The 27915-nt window shown below is 47.0% G+C and overlaps 1 protein-coding gene across 7 annotated transcripts in view; it reads right to left on the bottom strand.

Moving 5' to 3' along the window:
• Window positions 1-1211: 1211 nt before the first annotated feature.
• Window positions 1212-27915, bottom strand: part of LOC144948501 (voltage-dependent P/Q-type calcium channel subunit alpha-1A-like) — a 168732-nt gene continuing 142028 nt past the window's right edge. For 3 of the 7 annotated variants that reach the window (XM_078878020.1, XM_078878025.1, XM_078878024.1), the window contains 9 exons: window positions 22977-23084; window positions 21698-21807; window positions 20924-21183; window positions 17758-17887; window positions 11491-11601; window positions 8550-8585; window positions 6515-6677; window positions 5656-5876; window positions 1212-5303 (listed from right to left, as the gene is read on the bottom strand). In XM_078878020.1, coding sequence (XP_078734146.1) covers window positions 4431-5303; window positions 5656-5876; window positions 6515-6677; window positions 8550-8585; window positions 11491-11601; window positions 17758-17887; window positions 20924-21183; window positions 21698-21807; window positions 22977-23084 — 2012 coding nt within the window. In that variant the 3' untranslated portion in view covers window positions 1212-4430. Of the gene's footprint in view, window positions 5304-5655; window positions 5877-6514; window positions 6678-8549; window positions 8586-11490; window positions 11602-17757; window positions 17888-20923; window positions 21184-21697; window positions 21808-22976; window positions 23085-27915 lie in introns of those variants that run through there. The other 4 variants (XM_078878023.1, XM_078878021.1, XM_078878022.1 and 1 more) reach the window with 4 other exon arrangements.

Below are 27915 nucleotides of genomic sequence, written 5' to 3'. Positions count from 1 at the left end.
CGCAAGCAAGCAAGCAAGTGAACTTAATATAAAGGATTTAAAAAGAGCTTTATAGCTCATCGGATTCCTCCAGTGATTGTCATTCTAATGCGCACAGCGGTCTGGCCACAGTGTTCACTGCATTCATGTTGAGGTCTCTGGAAGTGGTTGAACTCAAGGTTTGTTATTCTTGAGTTCGTCGGGAGAGTGAATTCCACGCGACAGGGCCTTCTGGAAAGCGCGGGTCGCCACGCGTCTCGAGGCGGGGTTCGTCTCACGACGACGACGATGACGAGGTTCCACCACGAGCAGCAGCAGCAGCAGTCGACCTAACGAGTTGTCGATCATTGGCGACATGCGCGTGAATAATACCCGACGAGTAGTCCTTGTTTGTCCTGAAGCTAGAAATGTAAACAAAAGGAGAATGGCTGCTTAGAATGAAGTGAACTCGTCTATGGCAGAAATTGCCATTTTCCTAATGGACCGCTGATAAAAATGTACTGGGTTATGCATCACTGTCAATATTTGAAAGCATCGACGGAAATAGAAGCACAACCAACTGCTTTACTGGCTGGTAAGATGACAGATTGAGGCTTCAGTGTTGCTCCCAGCACACATTGTGTGGTCTGCTATTGGTAAGTGCTTCAATTCTTAAATGCCATGTGGTGGCATTTGCAAGATAAAATGTAAAAATGACAGGACAAAATATCAACACTATACCGTTTCAACTCCACCATGGACTTTGAAGACCAGAGTCGATATCCAATACAATGAATTATAATTTACAGCCCGCTAATAATCCACTGCTGGAGGAAGTCCTCCCTACGCCATGTTCGGCATGGGGTAAGTTTGACCAGACTCGACCATGCTGATCAGTGTTGGTCGGTGAAGGCAGGGAGCATATACGTCAGAGCATAGAAGTACAGTACAACAATTTTGCTGCATTGCTGTGCGATGTGCATCGCAGGACTCAATATCAACTGGTTTAGTTCACCGTGGTCACAAATCCAAGCACGATCCACGCTCAGCCCTGCTTTGCTTTTGGGACCTGATGAAAATCGGGCACATTCCGGGTCTTTTAATAGTCGACGGCTCGATCATGTAAAGTGTTTGTATGGCATTAAAACGTCTCAAAACAATGAGCACATGTGAACGAAGTGTCGGCAAGTCAAACGGTAAGAGCGTCACACGGGAGTCTGAACAGTTGCATTCTTTCATTTTTTTATTTTAAAGGTATATTAAGTACTCTGAATAATACAAAACTGTTTGGATAAGAAACAGCATCAGGCTTTTTTATTTTATTTTTTCCGTGTGTGATATTGTGTCTAACAGCTGTGGGCTTCACAAAGACTGCTCCCTAGGGATGCAGAACTCACTGGGCACGCCCGTGCACTGTGACCCTTACGCTCTGCCATCTCAAAAGCGGAGAGCTTTTATTACTATCACTCCATATACGTTTGTAAAGTTGTATGTTGTATTATTTATTTAAATTGCAAATAGAAACGTTGACACCCACACACCCCCCCCAAACCCCACACCGCCCCCTTTTGCTCAATATGAAACCCCCAATAAAATCCACAAAGATGGATGCGAGAAACGAGGTTAACGTAAAATCAAATCTTGAATTTGTTAATTGTTTTCTTCCAAGTTGCCCACTCTGCCTGTTGCGGGTTATAGCACACTTTTTTTTATCGCATGCACCACATCACATGCATATATTTGTTGCAGAAAAGCACAGGGTTCAATGAGCGACGCAGCAGCAGCGTCGTCGATCTGGACCGGTAACGAGGAGCGAGGCTTGACGCTGGCCGCACGAATCGAATGAAGGCGCGCTTTGAAAATTAAACTTGACAGCACGCCCACACCCATCCGCACCCCCACCCTCCTCCCCAATGAGTTTGGTCGTCAGACCACCGTGCAACCTGCGTGTGAAACACTCATTTTGTTACAAACAAAAAAAACACCGACATCACGTTTGTAAACGCTGGGGTATTCTGTTTTTGAATGTACTGCGTGTACATTGTCATTTCTTGAAAAGCGAATATTTGTGTGCGTGCTGCCGTGCGGGAATTAACGCCGCCTCTGGCTGTTCAGTGATTGCTTCCAACGGTGATCTCTCAGAATGGGTCACATGACCAAGCTTGGCCGTTTTCTTGGTGGACATTTAAACCATAGTTGAGAAAAAATTTCTACATTTTTTTTTATATCAACACTGCAATTAATTTATTCAGAACTAATGTTGAATGAAAAACACCCTCGGCTAAACATCATCTCAACTTTACCACATTACCATCATCCAGTAATTTTTTTTACTGAGCCGAGCATATTGCTAAAACACTGAGAAATATTACAGTATTTTAAAGCTATATAATACTCTTTGCAATTTGCCTCAATTGCAAAAGAACATTATTGATTTGTTGATTAAAACTGAGTGTTTGCTTTGGGGAACTAATTAAGATCAATACAACACCATTACATTCTTTAAAACAATCGTCACTATTAAGTCATTCTGCTTTCCATAGCATACCACTTGTTATGACACTTTATACAGCGCTGATAAGTATCACAGTATTTGCAGGTTTACCAATACAGTGCTTTAACCTAAACAGACATTTTACTTGAAATTATCCTGTTTTTACACAGAGCCTTTCCCAATAATATACCGTGCCAAAAAGAAAATATTAAGTGACAGAAAAAAGCCCTGTATTATATAAAATAGGATCTGTGAGAAAAAATGTATAGAAAACAATATAAATCATCATCATCATCAGCAACCATGGACTACCTACTGCTGGATGAAGGCCTCCCTCCACACTATTTCCATCCGTCACAGTCCCATCTCACTCCTGCGCATCAACTGATCTCATGGATTCATCTCTGCGGTGGTCGTACTAGGGGGTACGTTCTATGCTTTGGTTGACAATCTGCGGCCAATTTCGTCCATTGGTCTTTTCAGCGATGTGTCCCACCGAAGCCCACTTTACCTCCTGTAACAGTCAACGTGATGCGATATCATGATGGGAATTGTTCGAATTTACAGAATGTAAATAAAAATCACGCAAGCTACGTACAATGCGAAAAAAATACAATCGGCATTCGAAAGAACATACTGGACATCGTATGTACTAATACATATTGATGGAATAAAATAAATGCAAAAAGAAAAACCCATATTGCAAGCTGTTGACAAACCTCACCTAAATTCAAAAGTAATTTCCCCCAATAAACATAGAAAACCATCTGCGCTTTACACGCATACCATGTTCAAGTCAAACAATTTGACCGGCAGCGCCCATTGGTGTGCTCGTTTAATCATCCACATTTAAAGTGTAGCTTTCCTGTCCTTTACACAATGTAAAACATTTATCAAATGTATTGCCCGTTGATAAATTATCCTGGCACTGGCAACTCGAGTTGGCAAAGGAAGGGTAAAAAAATTAAATATCCATTAAAAATGTAATAACGACGACAATCGCCATAACAAAATGAATCAATATGCTCAATATACACGATCCTAAATCCCAGAAAGCCCAGGCTTTCAACCATGTAGCAACGTGAGTTAGGTTTTGGCCAACATCGCAGGATTAGCGCTGCACAAGGTACAAACGTAAACATGCCCACGCAAAACGGTAAGGGCCAACCTCTGATCGTAGCGCGACTGACTCCCGCAAAAACCCGCGGGCGAAAACGCACACCCAATTTTTTGTTGTAAATCCAGCCGAGCGCCAGTAAAGTCGCCTTCTCCTCCACGCGTTACTTTTGCGAATACTGCAGTAACAAACGGGGGACGGGGAGGAAACCTGTTTAAAATCTGCGGAGCAGATTTTTTTTCCCGTTATAAAACAACCGTATATATATAAATCAATCGATTAAGAAATACAAATCCTGCGGGTACTCCGCAAAAGGCTGGGTGGCAACACCAATACATACGCACGCACACACCCACGCACGCACGCACACGTCTCAAAAGCATGCAAAACGGCGCGCAGTTGCATAGCCTTCGTCAAAGGCCACAAAGCGCCTTGGAGCATTTCTGCAGCATGCGTAGATTTAACGGAGGGGGTCTTGGCACCCACCACAAAACAAGCGGACTCGATCGGCAGAACAAGGCAGTCAGATTCTTGCAAAACAGCAATGCAAATAAAGCATGCTTGTCGACGATCGGAGAGGAGCGATGGCACGACTGAATTCGGAACGAGCTGAAAAACCCAAGGCATGACCAACGTTACCGTGAAAATCAAGCTCGAGATCTGGAGGAGGAAGTAGAAGATGAATAATAAAAAACAAAAAAGACTTTGCCGTCCTTCTCAAAGCCGCCATGCAACTGTTTCCACTAAAGTCGCTCTATTTTATTACTGTCGTGTGTCCCTACTGGTTGACGCTTCATTCGGTCGCTCCGGAGGGCTGCTGCGCGCGATTGCGCACGCACCCCCCCCCCTCCCCATTCCTCGCTAGCACCAGTCGTCTTCGTCCGTCTCGCTGAATGTGTTTCGTTTCCTCGCGGAACTGCCCAAAACCGCCCCGGCTCTCACGCGAAATCCGTCCCCGCCGCCCTCAGTCCCGTGCCGGCCGCCGGCCGCCCCGGCCCCGCTGTCTTCCACCGTCACCGCCACCGTCGTCGCCGCCGTCGCCGCCACCGCCACCGCCGCATCTCCTCCTCCTGCCCCGGCGCCAAAATGGTTCCCGTTGAGAACCCTGCGGCCTCCCGCCGCGCCAGGCCCGGCACGGCATGGCTGCTGCTGCTGCCCGCCCGCTGCCCCTCTGGACGGTGCCTTGGATGAGGCCGCGCCACCTCCGCCTCCCCCGCCCCTATCTCTGTCTCGATCTCGCTCCCTCCGTCCCACCCTCGTCTGCTCATCCACGCAGAGGTCCAGGTAAGGATCGGAGGCGTGGTGTTGCCACCTGCGGTGCTGCTGCTGCTGCCGCAGTTGCGGTTTACCTTCCAGCAGCCGCTCGGTCGCGCTGGCGTCATCGCCGCACGCCGTCTCGCCCACCGTCGCCGCCGCCGTCGCCCCCGTCGCCGCCCTTCTCAGACGGGGAGACACGTTCCCCGGCGCCTGTTCCCCGCCGCAGATCTCCCCGCGACCACGCTGGGAGGCATGCGGAGAGGACAGGGGCGAGTAGCCCTCGAGGACGAGCGAGGAGACGCGAGGCGTCGTCGTCGGCGGCGGCGTGCCAGACTTGGCCGCGCGACGGGCCGGGGAGTACATGACGTTGGGCCGCGGCGTCGCCGGGGTCTGCGGCAGCTGGCGGCGGCCCCTGCGGGGCGTCACGGAGCCTCCCGGCGACAGCAGGATGGGGCTGCCGCTCAGTGAGCGACTCGTCTGTGTGTGGGGGGGGGGGATGAGGGGGGGGCAACGGTGAGTCAGAATCGGATTTAGACTGGAGGAATCTGAAGAGCTGTGAAGAGATTTTTTTCCCACAGATGTCCAGTAGGGGCCCGTCAAAATAAAAATGTGGGGGCGCATGGAGCACTGGACACACGAGCAGAAATTCGCCGTGACACGGAGCTACTGTGCTCACTAAATCGTGCCGATCTGTAATATCTGCCCCTTCCAGTATTGTGAAATATTCACGTTCCCATGATACGGCCCGCTTTTCTTTTTGCACCTCGTGAGGCGGAGCATGCACGTGCACGCGTGCCGAGGAGCATAGTAGCGGCACAAAACCGCTTACCTGCCTGCCACGCTCTGGCGAGCGGTGGTCCGGACAGGTGGGAGGGATGCCAGGGCCCAGGGGCTGCTTGGAGGGGTCACAAGGGCCCGGCCGAGGTCTGGGCCTTGCCACTCGCTCCATGTCCATGTCCACCAGGGAGCCGGTGTGCTGCTCTTTGCCTCCTCCTCCTCCTCTCGTCGTCCGCTCTCGGTCACCCCCGACAACGAAGCCACTGCTCCCTACTGCTGAGAATCAGAACCACACAAGGTCCGTGTATGAGTCTTGCGTTTTTTGTTTGTTTGTGTTTCGTTACAAAGTTGGCGAGCACAAACGTGAATGCACGAAGCGACCAGCAACAAATGGTGCTGCGTGAGTTGCTGTACTACAAGCGTGAATGCGTTTCTTAAAAAGCTATGCGTGGTTGACAAAATAGACGATGGGAGGGAAATCCAACATGCGCAGTGTAAGAGAAGAAGCATAAAAAGAAGTGTGTGATGACCTGCAGTGTGGCGAGTGAGCGGGTGAGTGAGTTGGTGAGTAACTGAGCGACTGAGTGGGTGAGCGAGTGTGTTGTTGTGACCTGCAGTGTGGTGAGTGAGTAAGCGGGTGGTTGAGTGAGTGAGCTGGTGAGCAAGTGTGTTGTTGTGACCTGCAGTGTGGTGAGTGAGTGGGTGAGTGAGTAAGCGGGTGGTTGAGTGAGTGAGCTGGTGAGCAAGTGAGTTGTTGTGACCTGCGGTTGAACACCGTAGGGATGAGACAAAACGGCCGATCTGTTAGACTCGAGCACTTAACATGGGTGGAGGAATGACCGGGTGAAGTTTAGGGGAACAGTGACCAAGGCAGTAGCAGTAGCAGAGTGACAAGGTGGTTAACTTCGCACCCGACTCCCCGCTGTAGCGGTGTCGCACGCTGCGTCTCTGGGCCCTCGGGGCCCCGACCGGGCTGACCCTCTCCAGCGAGTAGTCATCCAGCTGCGGCCCAGGGGACTGCGCCTGCCCCAGCAGCGACACGGACCGCTTCATGGGACTCGTGTCTCTGATTGGCTAACGGGGACACAGAGAGGGGCCCACACGCGCATGTGCACGCACACGCACGCACGAGCCAACGCGACAAACGTGGGCGCGGCGAGCAGCACGGCCAACGACACAGAGGACAGAGGATGGGGAGGGGGGGGAGGAAATTGTTAAAACGATTGCTCCTCCCTGAAAATTGAACAAGCAAAGAAAATCATGCATATGCGTAGATACGGTTATGCTTTCTAGCGTGCGTTTGTCCTCGGAATGATTTATTTTGATGTTTTTAATGAATGCCGCAGAGCGTTGGGCTACTGCCTTGATTAATTTGGCCGGTTTCCAATGGAGTAAGTCCTCAATAGCAACACAACTTTACACCACAGACAAAAAATAATTCCTTTTATTAATCCAGGAAAGCCTCAGCGAGCCTTAAATCATCTTTCTCAGCCAGGTGACAGGAACCAGAATACCGTAGAACACCCATGCACAGATATATTCAAGAATCCACTTTCATGCTGGCATCTCCTGGATAACTCACAGCCCAAGCCTATATCACCTAGTATGCTTGGCAGTTTCCCATCCAAGTACTAAGGAGGCTCAACCCTGCATAGTTGTTTAATGAACTGACAAGATGTGGCACAATCGGTATCTACAGTTAATACGACTCATGTATACATCTCTGTGAAATGCTTAGAGAATATATCAAATGCGTTCCAAAGTAACGATTTTCCAAACCTGTGCAGGCAAATCCAGAGACCGCAGATGGGATGCATGCCATGCAGTGGTCACAGCACGTTCATGGTGAGTGAAATTAAGCGTGTAAATAATGTACAGGTGTGTATCGACCATCAGCTGTGTTCGTGTTGATGTTTCTGTGAAAATTGGGGCCCAGAACCGAAGTTCAATTAAAATGTAAAAAATAATGTTTTAACCATAATAAAACAAACAAACTCGTTCAAATTTGCAACATGGATGTTACTACGTGCCCAGAAGTCAAACCCAAGCCGTGTCAAATCTTCTAACGAAAAACGTGCAAAGATGTGGAATGCAACCTTTGCCCCCATCACTCACAGTTGCTTGGGCACAGCCAATTTAAACTTGCATTCGTAACGGATCAATAAACTGTGGTTTATGCCCCTACGAAGGGGGGATCCAAACGACCATCATCATTACCCATATTTAGCAAACGTTCGTCAATAAAAATGTGGTCTTAAAAAGAAAGAAAAAAAACTAAATATATAACAAGCAACGTTGTTGGAAATGGCCCTTATTCAGAGCAAATACACCTTCACACCATTTTTTTGCTATGAAGAAGGATCATGACCGATAATGCTGTCCATTCTATATTTTTCCTTTTAAGGCCAAGGTGTTATTGACGAATGCGTTGAGTTTTGTGTTAATTATGCCTGTGCACCACTGCCAATAGAGCAGCAGCATCACCAAATAATCCCACTGTAGATCAATCCACAATTAGCCTCTCATCACGTGTCTATAAATGATTCACCAAGATTATTTGTAATGGAATACTAGAATATGTAGAGGCTAACCAACCACGTGAGCGAGCAAGATTTAGGGATGGCTTCTCTACCGCCAACCACGTTCATACTATCATGCAAGTGCCGAAAGACATCGATGGATTTCAAACACCAATGTGGGTAGTTAAGTCTCTGTGCTCTATGAAAAGGCATACAATTCAAAACAACACGGAACAAATTTGGCATGACACCCCATTCGCGAGTACCGACACCCGTGGGCAAAATGAGGCGATTGGTCGAAGCAGGGAGGGGGAGGAAGGGCGACGCAGGATGGTATTGTGAAAAGTGTGACGGGCAAGACTTTCTGGCGCACCAGACGCAATGTAGGTGAACAGTGGGAAGGGTATGAAAAGCAGGCGTTACATACAGGGAGGCTGGGACGCAGAGGCTGAGAACGTCTCTTCTGCACACGACACAGCACCACGTGACGGACGGACGGGTGGGCGACGGCCAGAGATGGGTTACAAGCCGTGGACAGGAGACGACACACGTGACCAAAGACGACATTTCCAAGGAGCGGACAAGGGGAGGGACAATAGAGAGACAAAGGCAGGGATTGGGTCTCAGAGTCAGTGAGCAATTAAGGCCTGGTAGAGCACACTGCACAGCTGATGGGAGAGTTAGTCACCAATTAAATCGTTATTATAATCAAAGGTCAATAGGTTCATGTTTCCTTGATCAAATGAGCAGTGAGGTCAGGGCCACCCGGAGGTGGGAAAAAAAATTCTGCCATGGACCTCACACAAAGTTTTATTGTCGCTAATGCATAAGAGGGCTGGGCCCCACATTGAATCTTCCCTGGGCATCGACATCCAGGCCTCCAGGAACCCATGGGCAGCCCTGAGCAGAACTGACTTCAAGTGGTGGAAATTCCATGTTCTTGTGGCAATACCAGTAATATCAGAGGATGGCGACGTTTGACTCTCTGCAAGTGGTACTTATTTTTGTCATGAACTTTGGAGGAATTCTAGATCCCTGACTGGAGTATAAACATGCCATCTTCAACTGGTACACCTGTGGCATTGACCACAGCTGCTTTACAAGTATATTAGAACAGTCTTGCATTGTAGAGCAAAACAAATGTCTAGATATTTTGAATGTGCTGTTGGTCTGCTGCAATAAAACCTGATACGCAGGGTCAGGTTTTATTGTCTAGAGATATTGTAAAGAAAATACAACTACAGTAAGGTCTTAGAGTACGCGGGATCAGAGTACGCGGACCCGCTCACACGCAACTACTTTTGCTACTCTCACGGGGCGGGAAATGAGTAAAATTAGCCCCCACCATCACGTGAACGTGTACTTGCGGGCGTGTAAGAAATTAGTCCAAATAAATCTCTAGTGTTCTATCTGACCTGGATGCTCCCAATGATTAATTAGTCATTTACGGCACAGTACTGTACTTTGTTAAAGATTCATGTACATTTATATACATGATATATACTCACGCTAACATTTTATATCTACACTCGTATATAGGCAGATGCCAACTTACGCGAATTCGCGCTTACGTACGCGGGGTTACAAGGAACCTAAACCCCGGCCGCGTACTCTGAGACCTTCCTGTAATTCTAAGCCTCTACACATCTCCCGCGAATCTCAATACACTCATTACTGCCTGTGACGTCCTCCTCTGAAAGATAACGTTGAGAGAGAATGAGCCATCGTTTCACAGTATTCAATCGCGAGTTCGGGGAGGGAATTAAGGGGGTCATTAGAAATCAGTGGGGGAGCTAAAAATGAATCACCCTGTATTAAAATACAGATCTAGCGTCTCTTCTCAACAGGTGATTGAATAATATAAAGGTGATTGTTCCGTATCTCACAGAGGACCAGAGCAAAGATGTAACACGTGTATCGATATCGGTGGGAGCATATGCTGAGCATTAAAATGTTGATTTCTTCTTTTTTTTTGCCAAAAAATAAATAACACCTCGGGGAAGTAGTTTATTATTGAACTAAATGTTTTGGTACAAGTCTAAATTGAATAAGTGGGTTTCTTGCCAATGTTTTCAGGTGATAGCGGGTAAGTGCGTGTGTGTAAAAATACACACGTGTATAAAAATGTTCATTTATATGTAATTCCCTCGATTATTTTGGTGGTGCATCCGTCAATATTTGGCAGCAGTGGTATGTCAAGAAATTGCAGCCTTTAACGTTACCTCGATAAATGGATCACCCTCTATGTTTCTGGATGGATGTGTGGCTGGACCATATCCAATGTGCATGAGTAACAATCAAATGTATACCAATCACTGTCTATCACACGAGGACTAAACTTAAATCAGTTGCTACATGGGCATATATTCAGAAGTGATTTTATTGGATTTCAACAAGATACTTCGATGCGCATCCACTTTGTATATGTAAATCTACAAATGCCCCATCACTTACAAATGATGAATGTTTTTTTAATAGGAAATTATTATTTTGCATCATCCACTGGATGGCAAAAGAGGGCCTTGGAAGAGGAATTCAAGCTCCACCTCTTCTCTATTTCCCATTCTCTTCTTCTCCTCTCACCCCTCCATGCTTTCCTGTCCCTCCCCTGCCCTTTCTTGCCCCATGAGTACCCCTCTGTCGTTGTCACTCATTCCTCAACCCTTGCAGCACGCCCTCTGCCATCTAAATCATTCTATTTTGTCACCGTTTTAAATATTACTACGTTAAGTGCCTTGAGTGATGGCGTTCTACGAATATAAAATACGATTAAATTAATTGCCATCCCATGTTTTTTTTTATCCTCTTTGGCCTAAAGTTAGAAAATGAACGTGGTCCACCTTAACCTGCTCCTGTTTAAGGAGGGAAGCCCACACAGAGAACACCACAACTCCACTGTCATGCTGATACTCGTGTTTATATGTGCCCTCTGCTGTGATCGTTGATGTTGGTTCAATAAAATAATAATAAATGTATTAGTTGCTTCATGAGACGCTCGATATGGGATCAAATAGACCCCCAAGAGCCCCATGCTGTGTGACTGGGCTTAGGTCAGCCGCTACTCAGTCATCCAGCTGACTCCCCAAAAAGCCTCAGCAAATGCCCACGGTTATTTCAATCACATGCATCATTACGAGTCAGATTAACTGAAAATTTGACTGAAATAAAAGAGGAAAAAGGAACTAAACCTACATGAAGGGAGAGGTTGGGGGGGGGGGGATTACATATTAATTTATTACAAGTGGCCAGCCAGCTGTGATCTGAGCCCTTGTCAGAAGAGACAATCCAGCTTTTGATAAAGTCCACTCTATAGGCGTACAAGGCCCATGGTGCGATAGCAAGCGGTGTGTGTGTGGGGGGGGTTGTACCTGGATGTCAGGCGTGAGCTTGGGTAATGACGTTGTGCGCCCGTAACTCTCCAATGCCATCTGTGCCTCTGGGTCGTAATACCCAGGGTGCACCATGTCCCACATTTCCAACTGCTCCCGCATCACAAAAAATAATAGCAAAAACAAACTGTGATGGATTTGTTATTATTTGCGATGGATTTGTTGTGAACACTGCTCACATTTCGGGCAAATCACCCAATGATGCTGGATGTAATTACCAGCGAAACGTCGTACTCAAATTGTCAATGTTGTGGATTTACTCTCCAAAACTCCGGTGGGCTGAAGTAGTAATTAACTGGCGCGTTGTTTACGTGACAAACCTTACTATGTCGGGTGATTGAGGGTTATGACACATTTATACTTACGGGATCTAACCCTAAAACTTTTATTATTAATACATTTTACTTTCTATTCTAAAGGCTTGGTTTTTATTTATTTAACGCGCCATTGTGTACCTGTACAACCCGCTAGTCGACCTACACCCATTCTGACCTATCAATCTGGACAGCATGTGTGTTTTTGGTTAATGCGGGCAGCATCCATGTGGGAGCACAGAAAGTAAGGATTGTGAATGGATTTTTCTTTGCCTTCATCAATATAATCATGCAGCAGTAATAAATAATTCGCGACAATTGTTTGATGATATACACAATGACATTTATACCAGCATATATGCATTTGTAATGACCGTAATTCTAGACCACTCATCCGAAACAAACGTGCAGCCAAACAGACTACCAGGAGGTAGGCCGGGGCCTTCCTATTGGTGCAGAGAGGCCTTCATAGTGATTGGTTGGGAGGGATGGTTTGAAGTGATTGGAGGATAAGTTCAAACTAAAAAAGGCAGGAAGCGACGGTGGAGAAGCGTTGAGGGAGAAGGACGGTGATTGGCTGAAAGGAGGGTGGCGAGAGAAATTTCGAAAGAAGGGGCTTGAAAGGGATACGAGGGGTAGGCCTCGGAAAGGTAAGGTAAAAGGTAAAAACAACGAGCCTACCTTTACCCTACCTTTTATCTTACCACAATACAATCACTCTAACCTTGCCTTTTACCCTTTAGCAAGGTAAGGTAAAAGGTAAAAGGTCAAAAGCAACGAGCCTACCTTTACCCTACATTTTTCCCTTACCCCATACAAATTACCCGATTGCAGGGTAATTACTGGGGTACTACACATGAAAAAGGTGTATAACAGGTAAAGGCTAGGTAGAGCGCTTTATTCATATAGAATACTCTCGATGATTCCAATTTTAAATGGAGGCCACGGACTGCGCCACGGAGCTTTTAACGAGCGGTAAACAAGGTATTTACCGGGTAATTCTTCCGCGCTACCTTTACCCGACCCTTTACCCGACCCTTTACTTACCCCTTGGCATGTCGACACCTTTACCCTTTACCTTTACCCTTTTACCCGGTAAAAAGGGTAAATTACTCTCCCCGAAAAGGGATTTTCGGGGAGAGTAGGAACTTCAAGAGTGAAGCCAGAAGCGGGGCCCAGTGTTGGTGCTGTGTCAAATAAATAAAGGCTCCAAGTACATTGCGTGTCGGCGTCTTTACACATGCGCACCGGTAGAATTTTTACATCTCAGAATCACAAGCGATTGCAACGGATTGGGGAGATCCTTATCCAGCCGTGGATTGATCATGGCTGATGCTGATGATAAACACGCCATGCTACCTGCATGATTCCACGTAAACAACAAAAGATTGGCCACCTTTGCTCCTCGAATTAATAACACCCACGTGGATGGTTAAGCGAATAAAAAAATCATTACCGCGAATAAAATCTCGTTGCGCCACTGAAAATAATTTTTATCGAGTCAACGTTGTGTCAAATTGTCGACTGAACTGTGGGGCAGAGCCCTGCTGTGGACACGCCAGCCGGGAGGTTTTGTCTCGCTTGGCCATCGTCGTGGGCTGGGGGGCGAGAGCCAACATCAATGTTCATTATCTATGGCACCTTTTTGCCAGTATCAAAATTGGCGTTCTCTGTTCTAAGACCGGTGAGACAAGGCGAAACAAAAAGGCTGTCTCTCTGGTGTAGGTCCCATCAGTTTCAAAGACAATGCATTATTTTATCAGAGCATGTTTTTGTTTGCATGTTTTGTCACGCGTATTTGTGGGTTAATGCAGACTTGGTGCCTTGCAAAAGATATCTGTTTGGTGCATGGACATCTTAACACCGGTTTTATTGCCAGAAAGAGTCAAACGTATCGTTAATATATATTTCCAAGCCTGCTTATTCCGGGAAGACGTCACATTTATGCTGTTGGATCAATCAGTTTCAAGAAAATGCATATATTATCAGAGCATGTTTTTGTTTGCATGTTCACCATAAGTACGTGTGGTTAATGCAGACAGGATTCCTTGAATAAGGATTCTGTTTGGTGGTTTAACATCTTGACACAGCTGTTTTATTGCGAGAAAGGGTAAAAATCTATTGTTATATAGTTGTGTAATAAGAGGCTCACGTGGTGATCGGCTCTGCCGGTCCTGCTTTACAGCCAATGGGGGGAGAGCCTGGGAGCATGGCCCTGGCGTGATCGAGGGGTGCCAGCTAGGGTGATTGGTTATGCTGGTTTTGGCCTCAGCCAATGGGAAGACAAGTCAGGGGCGTGGTCCCGGGAGTTGATGGGGAATCTAGAAGATTCGGCGCAGGCTACCAAGGATTGGCTGGAGCGTACCACGTGACCCAGGCATTAAATAAGGGGAGAGATGAACGACACGTGGTCAGACGAACGAAGGAAGAGAGGGGCCACGCGCGAGCGGGGCTCAGAGTGCCACGTGGCCGTGCGTCCCTTGTGGTCTGTCTGCCTACTTCCCGTTGCCTGCCAGCAGCGGGGAGTACTTGTGAACTGGAATAAATAAAAGGACCGATTCCACAAGTCGTCTCCAAGAGTATTATTACAGTCGGATTTTCATCACGTTACACTACGTAAAACTTCTACAGTGCACGCAGACACACGGGCAACACCGAGCCTCTTAGCTGAATTGGCTGAACACAGCACTAACAATGCGTGCATTTTACATTCTTACAAACGTATCGTACTCCCGTTTCCCCCAATATATATAAGTGGTTTAAAAAAAAAATCAATACAGATCGACTTGTTCTTGTGAGTTAAAATTGGCAGTGATAAAGAAACTGTCCCTGTCAAGAACGAACAGCCCACATGGCAGCCGTCGTTTAGTTTTGACGCGTTGACAATCTGTGTGTGCGAGTGAGGGCACCTCGACTAGATCCCGTGGCCTTGCTACAAGGTGTTCCTGACAGTGATAAGACTCCAACTACTGGTCAGGTCCTGTCTCATATGCATACAAGGAGGTTGCCTCTGGTGTAGGCAAAATCCGTTTCAAGGACAACGCATATACTATCAAAGCATATTTGTAGGTGTATATTTGGGGTATGAACATCTTAACACCGCCTGTATTGTTGCCGAAAAGGCTGAAGCCTATTCGTTTTTCATCATCTGGATACTGGCAAAAAATGGTCCCACAGATATAAACTGACTTGAGCTTTCGCCTACTTCAGCAGTTTTTTCTTGCTGTAGTTGTCCCATCTGATGACGATTGCTTGTGTTGCGATCGAAACGTGATTTATTTCATTTTATTTCTACCTACGTGACTTTACAGAAAGAACCAAAGAGTATAGATATAAATCTATATTCCCTATGCTTCTTTGGTAAACCCTATGTTTAAAAACATATTCTATTGTGGCTTTAAATACATGGTTATGAATGGCTATGCATGTTTATGTAAATCCACTGCTGGATGAGAGCCTCACAATGCCATACTTCACCACGCCGGTCAGTTGGGGTTGGTGAAGGGGGTGAGACCCAGGACTGCTTCAGATATTACTCGTCGCTGATTGTTGGCCATGACCCGGAGTCAATATCGGCAAGGAGGGGTCGTAGCGCAGTGCGCGAAGCACTGCGCTACCAAGCAACCTCAATATGTGAGCACTGCAACCTTAATACCGTGATACAATTTGAAGATAAAGCTAAAAAATGTTTTCAGGCTGCCGTCTTCAATGATTTCAGGTTACCACAAGTTAAGCTAAGCCAATCAAAACTAAAAAAAAATATTTAAAAAAACTACAGAAAATTCTGATGATTGTAATAATGGTTAAAAAATAAATGCTCAAGTCAGTTTCCATGGCTGCCATTTGTCTTCACACAACAAAGCACAAAGCCTGCCTTCCTTTAACATGCAAATTATGAAGCTAATAAAAATGTGTTTACCGGCGCAAGCGCCAAGAGAACGTAACGGTGATAAATATTGTGCTTCCGTTCATTTGATCACGCACTGCCTTTATAAGCCCAAAGTGCCTTTTGGCAGCTGAGCGGAAATAATATATGAGAAATATAATTGCACATAAATCGCAGGAACTGCATGGGCAGTGCTGATAATGCATAAGCCCAGGTTGTCTGTCATCTTTGTGACCAAGGCTCGGCACGAGGGAGAATTAAACACCGCATATACGCAGAACGAACGCTCCGTGCCCTTCATCACAGCTGAATGAATGGAGATGTATTTTATTTGGTCTCGGTAGCTCGTACAAAGCCAGAGAGATCCTATGACTCACGTGCAGAGAGATTTTTCACAGTGAGTGCTTAATAAGAAAAGCACTGTCAAGAGTGACGTACATATATATGCACTACCCACTACAAGTGTTCTTTTGACTTGATGCGTAAAGTCAGGGCATGGCCATATAACACTGGGAAATACATCTAATAGTGGAATCTGAATAAAATGCAGGTCCTAGACTGTTAGCCATGTGTTAGTGGAACCAAGGGGCATAGTAACAATGCACAGGTTACATAATCGACATTTATTGTAAAGCTCTCGATACACGCATCGAATCGTTGCATTTGAGAATCTATAAATATGTAGTGACAGGGTGGCATCTGTTGACCAGGAGGGATAATTACGGGTATGGGTGCGTTATATAATAGCCAACCATAAGAGAGGCGCAACTGGTCAGGGGCGGGGATCAGTCGGGAAGCTCCGGAAACCTGCTCGATGGTTCTAGAAGGGGGCGTGGCCGGAGGCGGAGCTTGGCCACGCCGAGGAATATATAAGGGGGACGTAACCGGGGGTTTGGGGCTGTCGTGGGGGTCTGGGTCCTGGCTGCCATCACTGTCTTCGCCGTGATCCCTTCTTCCTCGTCCGCTGTACGGCTCCCATCGTCGTCGTCGCTGTATTAGTCAGCCAGCTATATAGTTAGATGCCGGCGATGGGGCTGTTTGAGTTGATCAGCTATGCGTAGCCCAGTATTTATATGTCTCTCAGTGATTGTGCCTGTAAAGCGTGAGGAATAAACAAGGAGCCCTCAACACGTCGTGTCTCGGAAGTCGCTCACTACACATAGACAGGGACTCCACTACTTACGGACGAGTTAGGTTCCGGAGGTCTATTCGTAAGTCGATTTTTCCACTTACAACTTTACTCCTGTCGATTCCAAACATGTACGGCATGTACCCTAAACACGGGGAATGGCTTTAAAAGTTGTATAATCTCCTGTAGATGCCACTGGTTCTTCATATTCTGCAGATGTAAATGCCACTGGTTCTTCATGTTCTGCAGATGTAGATGCCACTGGTTCCTCATGTTCTGCAGATGTAGATGCCACTGGTGCTTCATGTTCTATAGATGTAGATGCCACTGGTTCTTCATGTTCTGCAGATTGTAGATGCCACTGGTTTCCTCATGGGCCGACCATCACACTCACCTTTTTCCGTCGAGGAGCGTAAACCATCATCAAGCGAACTTCAGTCATGCTTGCAGCAGCGGCTCTCAGCTAGCCATCGAACAAAGATGGTCGTCGCCGCATCGCGCGACACTTTCAGATGCGTTTCTGGGGCCGTCTGGAATGCTCTTCCTTGTGATATTAGGTAGCCACTGGAGCTATGCACTTTTAAATCATCTAGATTGAAAACTAATTTCTTTAGAATTGCTTTTTGTGTTTAGTTTGTTGTCCTTTCCCCGCACCTCCGATTAACACGATTGGTTATGTACAGTGTGAAATAAATTCAACATACATACATACATCACGCGGACATTTATAGCACCCAAATACTCTAAGTGCATGTTTCCAAATGCGGAGAAAATAACCAGAGTACCCGGAGAAAAATCCACATGACCACTGGTAGAACATGCAAACTCCAAATATACAACAGGCGTCAGGGTTGGCATTGAACCCACAACTTCCTGTATACCAGGCAAGGGAGTTAACATCTCGCCACCACGCTTACCTGGGAGGGTGGCCGTGCGTCCGGCTGCTCGTCGGACCAGCCCCGCTCGCCAGCCCGACGCTGCCGCGTGCGCTGCACCATCTCCTGCGCCCGCTGAGTCACCCACGACGGAGACGCCCGTAGGTCCCCGCTGCCCAGATCGGCAAGAGCCCGGGTTGGGGGGGGGGTATAGCGGCAGGAGAGAGGCGCAGAGTTTCGAGATTCAGATTCAAGACTTTCACTAATAGAGGTTTTTTTTGGGTTAGATCGCGCCACCACCTGGCACAACCAATTAGTGAGGTTTGTCACGTAAACAAAACATGCCAATTAGTTACTAGTTCAGCACACCGGTGTGTTGGAGAGTAAACCCACAACAGTTACAATTAGAGGACGACGTTTGGCCAAACTCAAGACTTTCTACTTCCTCCCCTCTCTTCTGGCAATGACCGACGCGTGTCATGTTAAACGTGTCCACCCAGCGCTCGCTGAGCTGCGTTGGCTTCCGGTTTGAAAGTCCATAGCTCCAGTGGCTTCCTGATATCGCAAGGAGGAGCATTCCAGACGGCCACAGAAGAGCATCTGAAAGCGCGCGATGCGTTGGCCATCTTTGTTCGATGGCCGGCGAAAATCCGCTGCCGTGAGGATGACCGGAGTTAATTGAGCGCAAAGACGCATGGCGCATTATATCTCCTTCCCAAGTTAAGTCATTGTTCGAGCACAAATCATCAGACGAGTAGAAGACTGAATGCTTTTGAACCAAAGTCACTCACAGGGTGCCGGCTCATTTGCATGAGCCATGCAACAGTCTACTTTCTACATCCTAAATCGCCTTTGTCTCTTTATTTCCTATCTTCTCTGTGGCCGCCCGAGCTGCATGTGTCAGCGATTCCATGCATTACGCACAGCGAACCGAACGAGACAGCCCACTGTCCCGAGCAATGAATTACGAGCCGATCGTGGAATCATTCGTACGAATAATGAGAAGAACAAGTAAATGTTGCCAACAGTGTAGCAGAGACCGGAATAACACGGCGCTACATTCTCAGAATGTATGAGCATCAGCTGATGTTGCAAATGTGCTGAGAAAGCACTTGTGAGGATATGTTCCACCTGCTAACAGCAACAACAACAGTGCCGCACATGCACAACCAACGCAAGGGCGGTGCCACGCGCAAATTTCTCGGTCCTTGGTTCGTTGTTCTCAAACGTGCCTTATCGGTACTCGCTCGGATGGCAATTGCAGACACAGATTTTCGTGAGCAATTTTACGTCTCGATCAGAAATGCTGATGACATCAAGGTTTTTGTCACATAGTCTCACGTAGGAAATGTGTCATCAAGGAACGCTCCGACCGTGATTTTGGGAGAGAATATCGTTCTGAAAAAGATGGAGAAAGCAGCAACTAATGTTAGATTTGAAGCTTTCGTGACTGTAAGGATTCAAACTCTTAGGTTTTGTCGGTAAAGTCACGTCGGGGAAAATAAATAAATAATAATTTAAAAGAAAATCTATTAGTAATAAAATTCCTAACAGAAATAATAATAATATTAGTAGAAATTAATATTTATTTATTTATTTCCCCTTACGTGACTTTACCCAAAAAAACCTAAGAGTAGCAACTAATGTGACATGAAACAACGACGGAACGTGAATGTAATTAGAAAGCGTGTCTACATGAATCACAACGGCATACGCACGCAGATTTATTCCCATAGTGGATATCAGCAGCATTTGCCACCCAAAGTGGTACCTACACAACCCCCCTTTGGTCCCATGGGTTACCTCCAGCCAATCAAAACGACCGGCGCAATGCACTTGGGCAGCATGATGTGTGCAGGCCGGTGTGAGGTCTTTCGGGCCTCCGGCAGACATCCACAAATGGGGTCCCCCAGGCACCCCCTTGGATATGCCTTCATTGCTGCAATTAAAATAAAAACGTGCTGCTGCTTCTGCTGTTTCCGTGCCTATGCACCCATGGTTAAAAGGTTTTTAGTAAAATGCACGCTAAGTCTAAGCTTAAACGCGTGTTCCCACGATGTGTCTCCACGGGGTTTCAGAAACTACTTTAGACTTAAAACGTTCGTGACTGCAGGAATTCATATTCTTGATGAAGACCGCTTGTGTTGCGATCGAAACGTCGTAGGTTTTTTCTTTAATTTTTTTAATTTCTTATTTTTATTTTATTTTTATAATTTAATTGTTATTTTATTATTTTTTTTCTTTAAAACTTTTTTTATATTTTTTGGTTTTCTATTTACGTGACTTTACCGAAAGAACCAAAATATAGACAAACTACTTTCTTCAGCTGCGCGGCTCGGCAGTGTGGGAATTGTGTGCGTATACGCGCGGAGCGAGACTGCACGTGGCGACGTTTCCTCATCTCACTTCTTTGTCCCACCATGGGATGGCTGCGGGCTGATTTCATAGTGCACGCATGATTCAAAGTTGCATCGTTGCACGTATTTATTCATTGCCTGCAATGTATATGATATATATTTCCTCGCTTAAAGCGTTTTTTTTTGCTGAACGCGGCACTATTCAGGAATGCATCTACTGCGTTAAGCGGAATTACCGTACAGTGATACCCTGGTTTACTTAGGGGTGGGGGGACGGGATTCCTTCCTGAAAGGTGCGACAATGAATATCTAAACGACGTCAATCAAAGCGACTTACGGGGTGAGGTGGAGGCGAAGGTTGAGAGGCGACGGGTAACAGACGATGCCGTTGGCGACGTGAGTGTGGGTTGAGGCGACGCAAATCAGGAAGTGGTGTTAATGACGGGAGAGACGAAAATCAGGGTAATATCATCCATAATAAAGGTTTTTTGGGTTAGATTGCATAAATATCTAGCTGCCGCCTGATGATGCCGGTTGTAATTACTGGCGGAACGTCGCAGTCATATTGTAAATGTTGTGGATTTGCTCTCCAATACACGGGTGTGCTGTACTAGTAACAAATTGGCATGTTCTGTTTACGTGCCAAACCTTACTAATTGGCTGTGTTGGGTGGTGGCGGTTTAACGACACATTTATATTTACACGATCTAACCCAAAAAAAAACCTGTATTATGCATAAATCAGGGTATTACTGCATCTGTGGTTCGTTCTGAAGAGGTAACCGGCGACCTCTTGATTCCAAGCCACAGCGCTCTCACCGCCACGCTATCCACGTCACAGCGCTGCCTCACCAGCGATTGGGTTCGCCCAGGAGCGGCTGTCCGAGCTGCAGGTCCTCCGGCCGGCCGGGGGGCGGCATGTCCATGAGCTGTCCTCCCGGGCCGCCGGTTCCCATCGGGCCCCTTGGGTCGCCCCCCGCCCCCCAGGGACCTCCGGCACCACCGACGCTCCCAGCAGCCACCACAGCCACGACCGCCCCCACCGCTCCCACGGCACTCCCGGCACCGCCGGGCCCTCCCGGTCCTCCCAGCCTCTGGAAGAGCGTGCGGTTCTGTGGTGGGCGACCGCGGTGACGGTCAAAGAAAGTGAGCGTCATTTTGCTGCAGTTGTTCAAATGGGGCGGTGCTCATCCTATTGGGGTGTTTGTACAAGATGGCTATCGCACGGGGGGAGGTTACATCGATGAAGGCTGACCAGGGATCAATGGCGAGGTTTCTGTTGACCAATGATAATAATATTATCATCACTCATTAACCTATGGCATACACACCATTCGTATGATATGGTGGTTAAATGACATCATTATCATTTTCTGACAGCGCGTGCTTTATTAGCGTCACAGATTGCAAAGCTGCAAGTGATTCGAGCACCGCCGACGTCACCAATTCCCCGCCGACCACCTCCCGTCCAGTGGCACTATTACGTCGGGCGATCGAACCAACAATCGGTCGGGTAAAACTGATCGCTCAAAAAAGTTTCGAGATGCCGGCGCCGGCTGCGTCTCAGCCGCCATCGGCGCCCGGCAGCGCCAGTTCGCTCTCAGGGCGACGAGCGGACGTGCGAACCTGCTGCATGGCGGCGGCCTGCTGGAGCTGCATCTTCTTGTTCTTGTTGCTCTTGTAGTAGTTGTAGATCATCATGGCCGCGTACACCTTGCCCACCGTGAGGTCGACGGCTGGAGGTGCAAAGCAAATCGCCGTTCGCATCGAGAGACACTCTCCCCCCCCCCGCCCCGCCCCCGACCAGACGCTCTGCTCAGTACCACGTGCACGGTCACACGGCGTTGTTGGGACGTCCCTTGACCACATCTAAAACTGTTTTGGGATACCTTCGCCGTACCTAAACATGTTGTGGGTGTTTCTCAGCTGTTTTTGTTGTGTTGCGGCATGTTTCATTATAATAATGCAATTTATAACGCGTGCAAATTTGCGGACGCAACGGCCGCAACTCAGAGGCGCGGAGCCATAGCCGCATGTAAAAATGTTGAGGGTGTCTGGGTCAAACACAACACCTTATAGTGGCTCTGCCAGAACCCACACATGTAAATGTTATATATATATTTATACAAATATATATTTTGCGAGATAATCCAATGTATTTCTCAGCAGGCATTTTTCGTTATCATGTTATTGTCCTTCCCCCCGCACGTCCGATAAGCACAATTGGCTACGTACGGTGCGAAAGCAGTTCAACGTACATACACGTGCATACATCTCGACTTATCAGCAGGTTCAAGGTCAGAGTGTCTCCAAGATCGAACAAGCGCTGGCAAAATGCTCATTCCCATGATGAGTCCTCATCATGAGACGCTTGTTGTTTTGTTCATTGGAAGTGGTGTCAAAGTGTCTCCGTACATGAAATGAGCACGGCTGCCGCGATTTGTTCGGCACGATGTCTGACGTTTCGCACCACGTGCTGGGAGCTCCTAAAGCAGCTCTCAGCACGTGGAGCGGACCGTCGGACATCGCGCCGAACGATCGCACGGCACAACCCTAACACCACATCGGAGAATCGCACAGCACGACCGCGACAACCCCTCGCAGTTGCACAACCGTCTACACCAGGGGCTGGCAAACCTGCAGCTCCAGAGCCGCACGCGGATCTTTCAGGACCGCTTCGTTGACGTTGCTTATTAAGGACCCACCGTCTCGTATTCACCACAAAGTGCATTGTGGCTCCTGAAATATTGAGGATTCTTTTGATTGAATTCGTAAAGAAAATGGCTCTTCCTATCACTTTGGCTGCCGACCCCCTGGTCTATACGATTGCAATACTCTCACGTTCACGTGAATTCTCTCACGTTCACGCGTCTTCCCTCGAATCTTTAGTGAAAAGGAACGTCACCTCTGTGCGGTGGCACCAGGATGTCCAGCGTCTTCTGAGAGAGGGTTGGCCAGATTGCCATCATCTCCTTTCGCAGCTCGCTGTCGCACTCAAACTTGTCGGCCCCAGCTGCCAGAACAAACCGACAAGGCATTATTAGTTAACGGGCGCCATGGTGGAGAGATATTCACTACCTGGCGAGGTATACAGGAGGTTGTGGGTTCGATCCCGACCCTGATGCTGGTATATTTGGAGTGTGCGCGTTCTCCCCGTGGTCACGTGGATTTTTTCTCCGGGTCCTCCGGTTTTCCCCTTCCATATTTAGAAACGTGCATTTAGAGTATTTGGCTCCGATACATTTCCACATGATAAGCCACTTCGTTGACCTATCATTCGTGGCTGGGTTGCTTCTGAAAAAGAGCTATATAGCTCAGTGGACCTTACCTGGTTAAATTAAAAGTTTATAGTTTTAACGTCAACGTGCCTCTAAGGAGCCAATGACAGCAACGGGGAAGAGATAAAGATCCCCCAGTTAGCCCAATGGACTGAAGGGGGCAAGCCAAAGTCACGCTAGCGGAGGCCCCGGGACAGGTTTAGATGCCACGATGCAAACGCTTTGACTTGGCCACATTCTCAGCAGTGACAGCTTGACGATGGAAATTCTGGAAGGAGGGATGTTGCGAAGGAGGTCATGCTTGCAGGCAAAGTAAAATGCTGAATAAGAAAGCTCAAGATCAGAGAGGATGCCTTGCAATATAAATTATTGGCCCAAACCACTACCTATATTATTGTACTCTATAAGCCCATGAAGGAGATTATACAAATTTTATCTAGTATCATGAGAATGAAGTGATGTGATTGGAGTGCCAAAATTATTCTTGGAAACAGCGTTCCGGACTGTTCCGCCTTAAGTTAACCACTGAATAGAACCCATGCTGTCAAGTTCACAGGGCAGTATGCTAACCCACTGTGCCACGGCTCTAAACGTAGCAGCAAGCAGTAGCAGCAGTAGCATGAGCACTCAACTGGAGCTGTAATGAGCAACAGCCTTGAGGGCACGTGACATCAGTTCACGGTGAAAGAGAGAGAGGGAGAGAGCACTTGTGCCGAGATAAATGTGTGAGCACAGCCGGCTTAGCCACTCATGGGCTGGCAGTGCTCACCAGCGCAGATGAACGTTCAGTGGTGAGCAAAACTGCTCTGTCGAGGCTCTTGAAAAATCTCTAAACATCAACACTGTGGAGGGTGAAGTTATTTGCATCAGGGACGTGCGGTCAGGGGAGGCAGGGGAGGCAGAGCCTCATCTGTCATACTCCAATGAAAATGGCTGTTACGAAAAAAATAATCAAATCAAATCAATATTTTGATTTTTTCCACTGATCTGTGTTATAAATGTCATTTCTGTACGATTCCAATCATTTTTATAGCCAAAATCGCCAAATTTTCTGGTCTCCGCTGCAAATACAGGAAGAGACGAGAGGTGAGGCTGCGAAAAGCTCAGCCTCCCCTCTGATTGCGCAACCCCTCAGTAACTGGATGGAGCGCGGGCAATAAGCGCGTGCCTGTTACTATCTCAGTATGTCACCAATGTAATGTTTGTAGACCCCTTAATTTCATGCCCTCGCCTTCCATACTTCAGGTAACCTATTTCACGTATGTGTATAAAGATATTTAGGCTCGCTGGTCTCGTCATGAAACTGCAATGAAAAAGCACCAGGGGAGGCAGCTATCACATCTGCCTCACTGAGGGGGACGTGTCTAACACGCCCCCCTCAGTGAAGACACGCCCCCTCAGTGAGGCCACGCCCCCTCAGTGAGGACACGCCCCCTCAGTGAGAACACGCCCCCTCAGGGAGGACACGCCCCTCTCAGTGAGGACACGCCCCCTCAGTGAGGACACGCCCCCCTCAGTGTGTGAATCTGGCTCTGACACGAGCCAGTGCCTCCCCAGCCATTGACCTCACTGCACGTCACTGATTTGCATGCAGCTGTCATTGAAGGAAGCACACTGGCCATACTGCGTGTTTGGGAATTGTCTTTTTGAATAAATTAGCTTTTGGCTCACTCGACTTCAACACTGGCACCGGGCCTGTGCAGAGCACGGGTGATGTTTGTGTAATTTCGAGGCAAGGGTGTTGGTGGATCATGCAGAGATGCGGAAACTACGAAACCCTGGTGGGCTGCGAGGTGTCCAGAAGACGTCAGCACAACTGAGCCCATAATATGCACGCTGTTGAGTGGTTAGCCCATTGAATGTGTGGGGTTTCTCCGGGTTTCTCAGGTTTCATCCCACATACAAAGCAACGAACTGGTCAAACATCCCAACGCAGAGCCCTCCTGGAAAGGGTCTCAAGACTCACCGCTGCTTTCCCGAAGTAATACATAAATGACGTAATTCTTATGGGTCGTATGTATTTTGTACTTCTTTCGCAGCAGGATGCGTAAGGCGGGGGGGGGGGGGGTAAAGTGTGGGTACCGCCACCGCTTCCATGAAGTCTGGCCAGCATGAACGAGTTGGCCAAAACACCCTCTCTAGAACTCTTCCTCAAGTGGAGGCCCTTCTGCCAGCAGTGGCGTGAGCAGGTAATTGCAGGGCAGAACCCTTACCTTCATGATTATGGTTGGTCATCAATGACATGTGATCATTGCTAATGTGGACAGAATGTACAGGGTGATCTATTTACAGATATCCCCACTGATTTCCAATGACCTTCTTTCTTCCCAACAGGTGATTGAATTAATGTGAAAACGATGTGGCTCTATCACCTCATAGAAGAGGAAAATAAAATGTTCCATAATGTGTGAGATTGATAAAAAACATGTAAAGGCTTTGGAATAAACCGTTCCTCTCTCGAATTTTCCCTGTGCCATTAGTGGGGTATCTACAAGTAGATCATCCTTCACTCGTGATTATTATCATTGGCCACTGTCAATCCACTGCTGGATGAAGGCCTCCACAAGCCACCACCACCTCTCACGATCACCCTGTACTACATACAGGTGCCGATACCTTGGCATAATTTTCAGGAACAAAAAAAAGTAGATTCTCCACTCCCCTCGAAGTGATGAGGAATAAACAGAAACAAAACCACACTGAACCACAAACACTCCTGGTTCAGTTCGGGCCACTGCGGGCAAAGCAAATGTCAGTTTAACACGCTTTCGGGACTAATATTATCCATTATAAAGGTTTTTTTAGGGTCAGATCACGTAAATATATAAATCACAATGGATAACTGTGAGCAATAACAAGTATTGTGATATTTTGACCCAAAAACAGCAAAATATACAATACATAATGTACATGCATAATGTACATGCATGATTGACATGCATTATATATGTTGATTAAGTGTGAATAACCCAACCAATAAAATATATCCATTGTAATTTATATGACTACATTAACTACCCCCTGGCCTTCGCACCCGATTGGCTCACAGGTGATGACATCACATGTATCCCTCTATTTAAGACCAAAAGAGGAGGATTTTTCCACAAATCTGGCTGTCGCCTGATGAGGCTGGTTGTAATTACCGGCAAAATGTAGTATTAAAATTGTAAATGTTGTGCGTTTACTCTACAACACACCGGTGTGCTGAACTAGTAACGAATTGCTACGTTTTGTTTACGTGACAAACCTTCCTAATTGGCTGTTGGGTGGTTATCAGGGTTTAACGGCACATTTATATTTACGCGATCTAACCCAAAAAGAAAAAAACACTCTTTTGTGGAAAGCAAATGTTATCCGCCGTTTGGCCATCATGGCAGCAGCATGCTCAATGGCAACGCGCAGATGAGAGCCCCATGAAAATTTTGACGTCTGCAAAAGAGCTGACACAGGTGGCGATATTTACATGCTGAAGTGGAGAGCCCTTTTAGTCAAGCGTTTTGCGTTGATGCAGCCGTGGACCGAAATAGCCATTCCACGGTTTGATCTACGACGCCTCTAGGTACACAGGGGATCTGATTTGCACGAAAAAATATATAATAATATTGTGATGGCACACTGAATCAATTAGCGTTTTTTGGGCACCCGTTGTACTTGTTATTTTCCAGGCGCCCGCAGATCTAATCCATCAGAGATGTTGTCTGAGACGTGAAAACACATTGGTATTACATCACTAACCCAAGCGAGGGGGGTACGATTTATAGACTGAAGTTAAAAAAACTTGCACCCACCAGTCGTTATAGGACAAATATTAATTTGGGCCTTGTTTATTTCAATTGTAACATTTCCATGGGCACGGTGATATTACCAGAGTCAAGTGAAATGGTTTCACCGGTCGCGCGCGCGAGAGAGGAGTTCCGTGCTGCAGCTCATCGTCGTCAGCGATGCTGAGCCAACGCATTGATTACAACTCGTGAGAGTGGCGAGGGGCTTCGATGGGCAATGTGAAATAAATACACGTTGCTTTAAAATACCCTGCAAAAGGAGATTTGACTTCAAGTAATGAAATATGATTACGTTGCATTTTGCCAGTTTTGGTTGACAGATTGCCGACATGGTTGCATAGTCAAGAAACAAATTTGCCAAAATTCCAACTCAGGTCAATGGGTTCAAAGTGCGGTACGCAAACCACTGCACCGTCGCTCCACCGAAACAACTACGGTACGAATCTTTAACAGCGTAAGGGATGCCGAGAGGCAAACCCTATTCAGTAACATATAAATAAATGGATATGCACTCACCGGGTCTAATGGCTCGTGAATTTGAATCGCGGCGCTTGACTCTCATTGGCTAGGAGCTATCATGGGCGGAGCCAACGTAGGGGGCACAAATTTTAATTTGAAGGTGGAGAACGTTCAAATCATCGGATCAGTTGTCAGGGACAACCAAGTGGAAATTAGGGGAGTGTGGTTTAAGAGACCGTTAGGAGAAATTAAGAAGATTGGTGGAGAGTCATGGGAAGTTCCAGTAAGGATGGAGAAGAGAATAAAAAGAGGGATTGAATGGTAT

The sequence above is a fragment of the Lampetra fluviatilis genome, chromosome 49, assembly GCF_964198595.1.
Source record: "Lampetra fluviatilis chromosome 49, kcLamFluv1.1, whole genome shotgun sequence".
In the NCBI taxonomy this organism is placed as follows: Eukaryota; Metazoa; Chordata; class Hyperoartia; order Petromyzontiformes; family Petromyzontidae; genus Lampetra; species Lampetra fluviatilis.
Note: the sequence above shows the minus strand (reverse complement) of the source record. Positions and strands in the feature narration are given on the sequence as shown.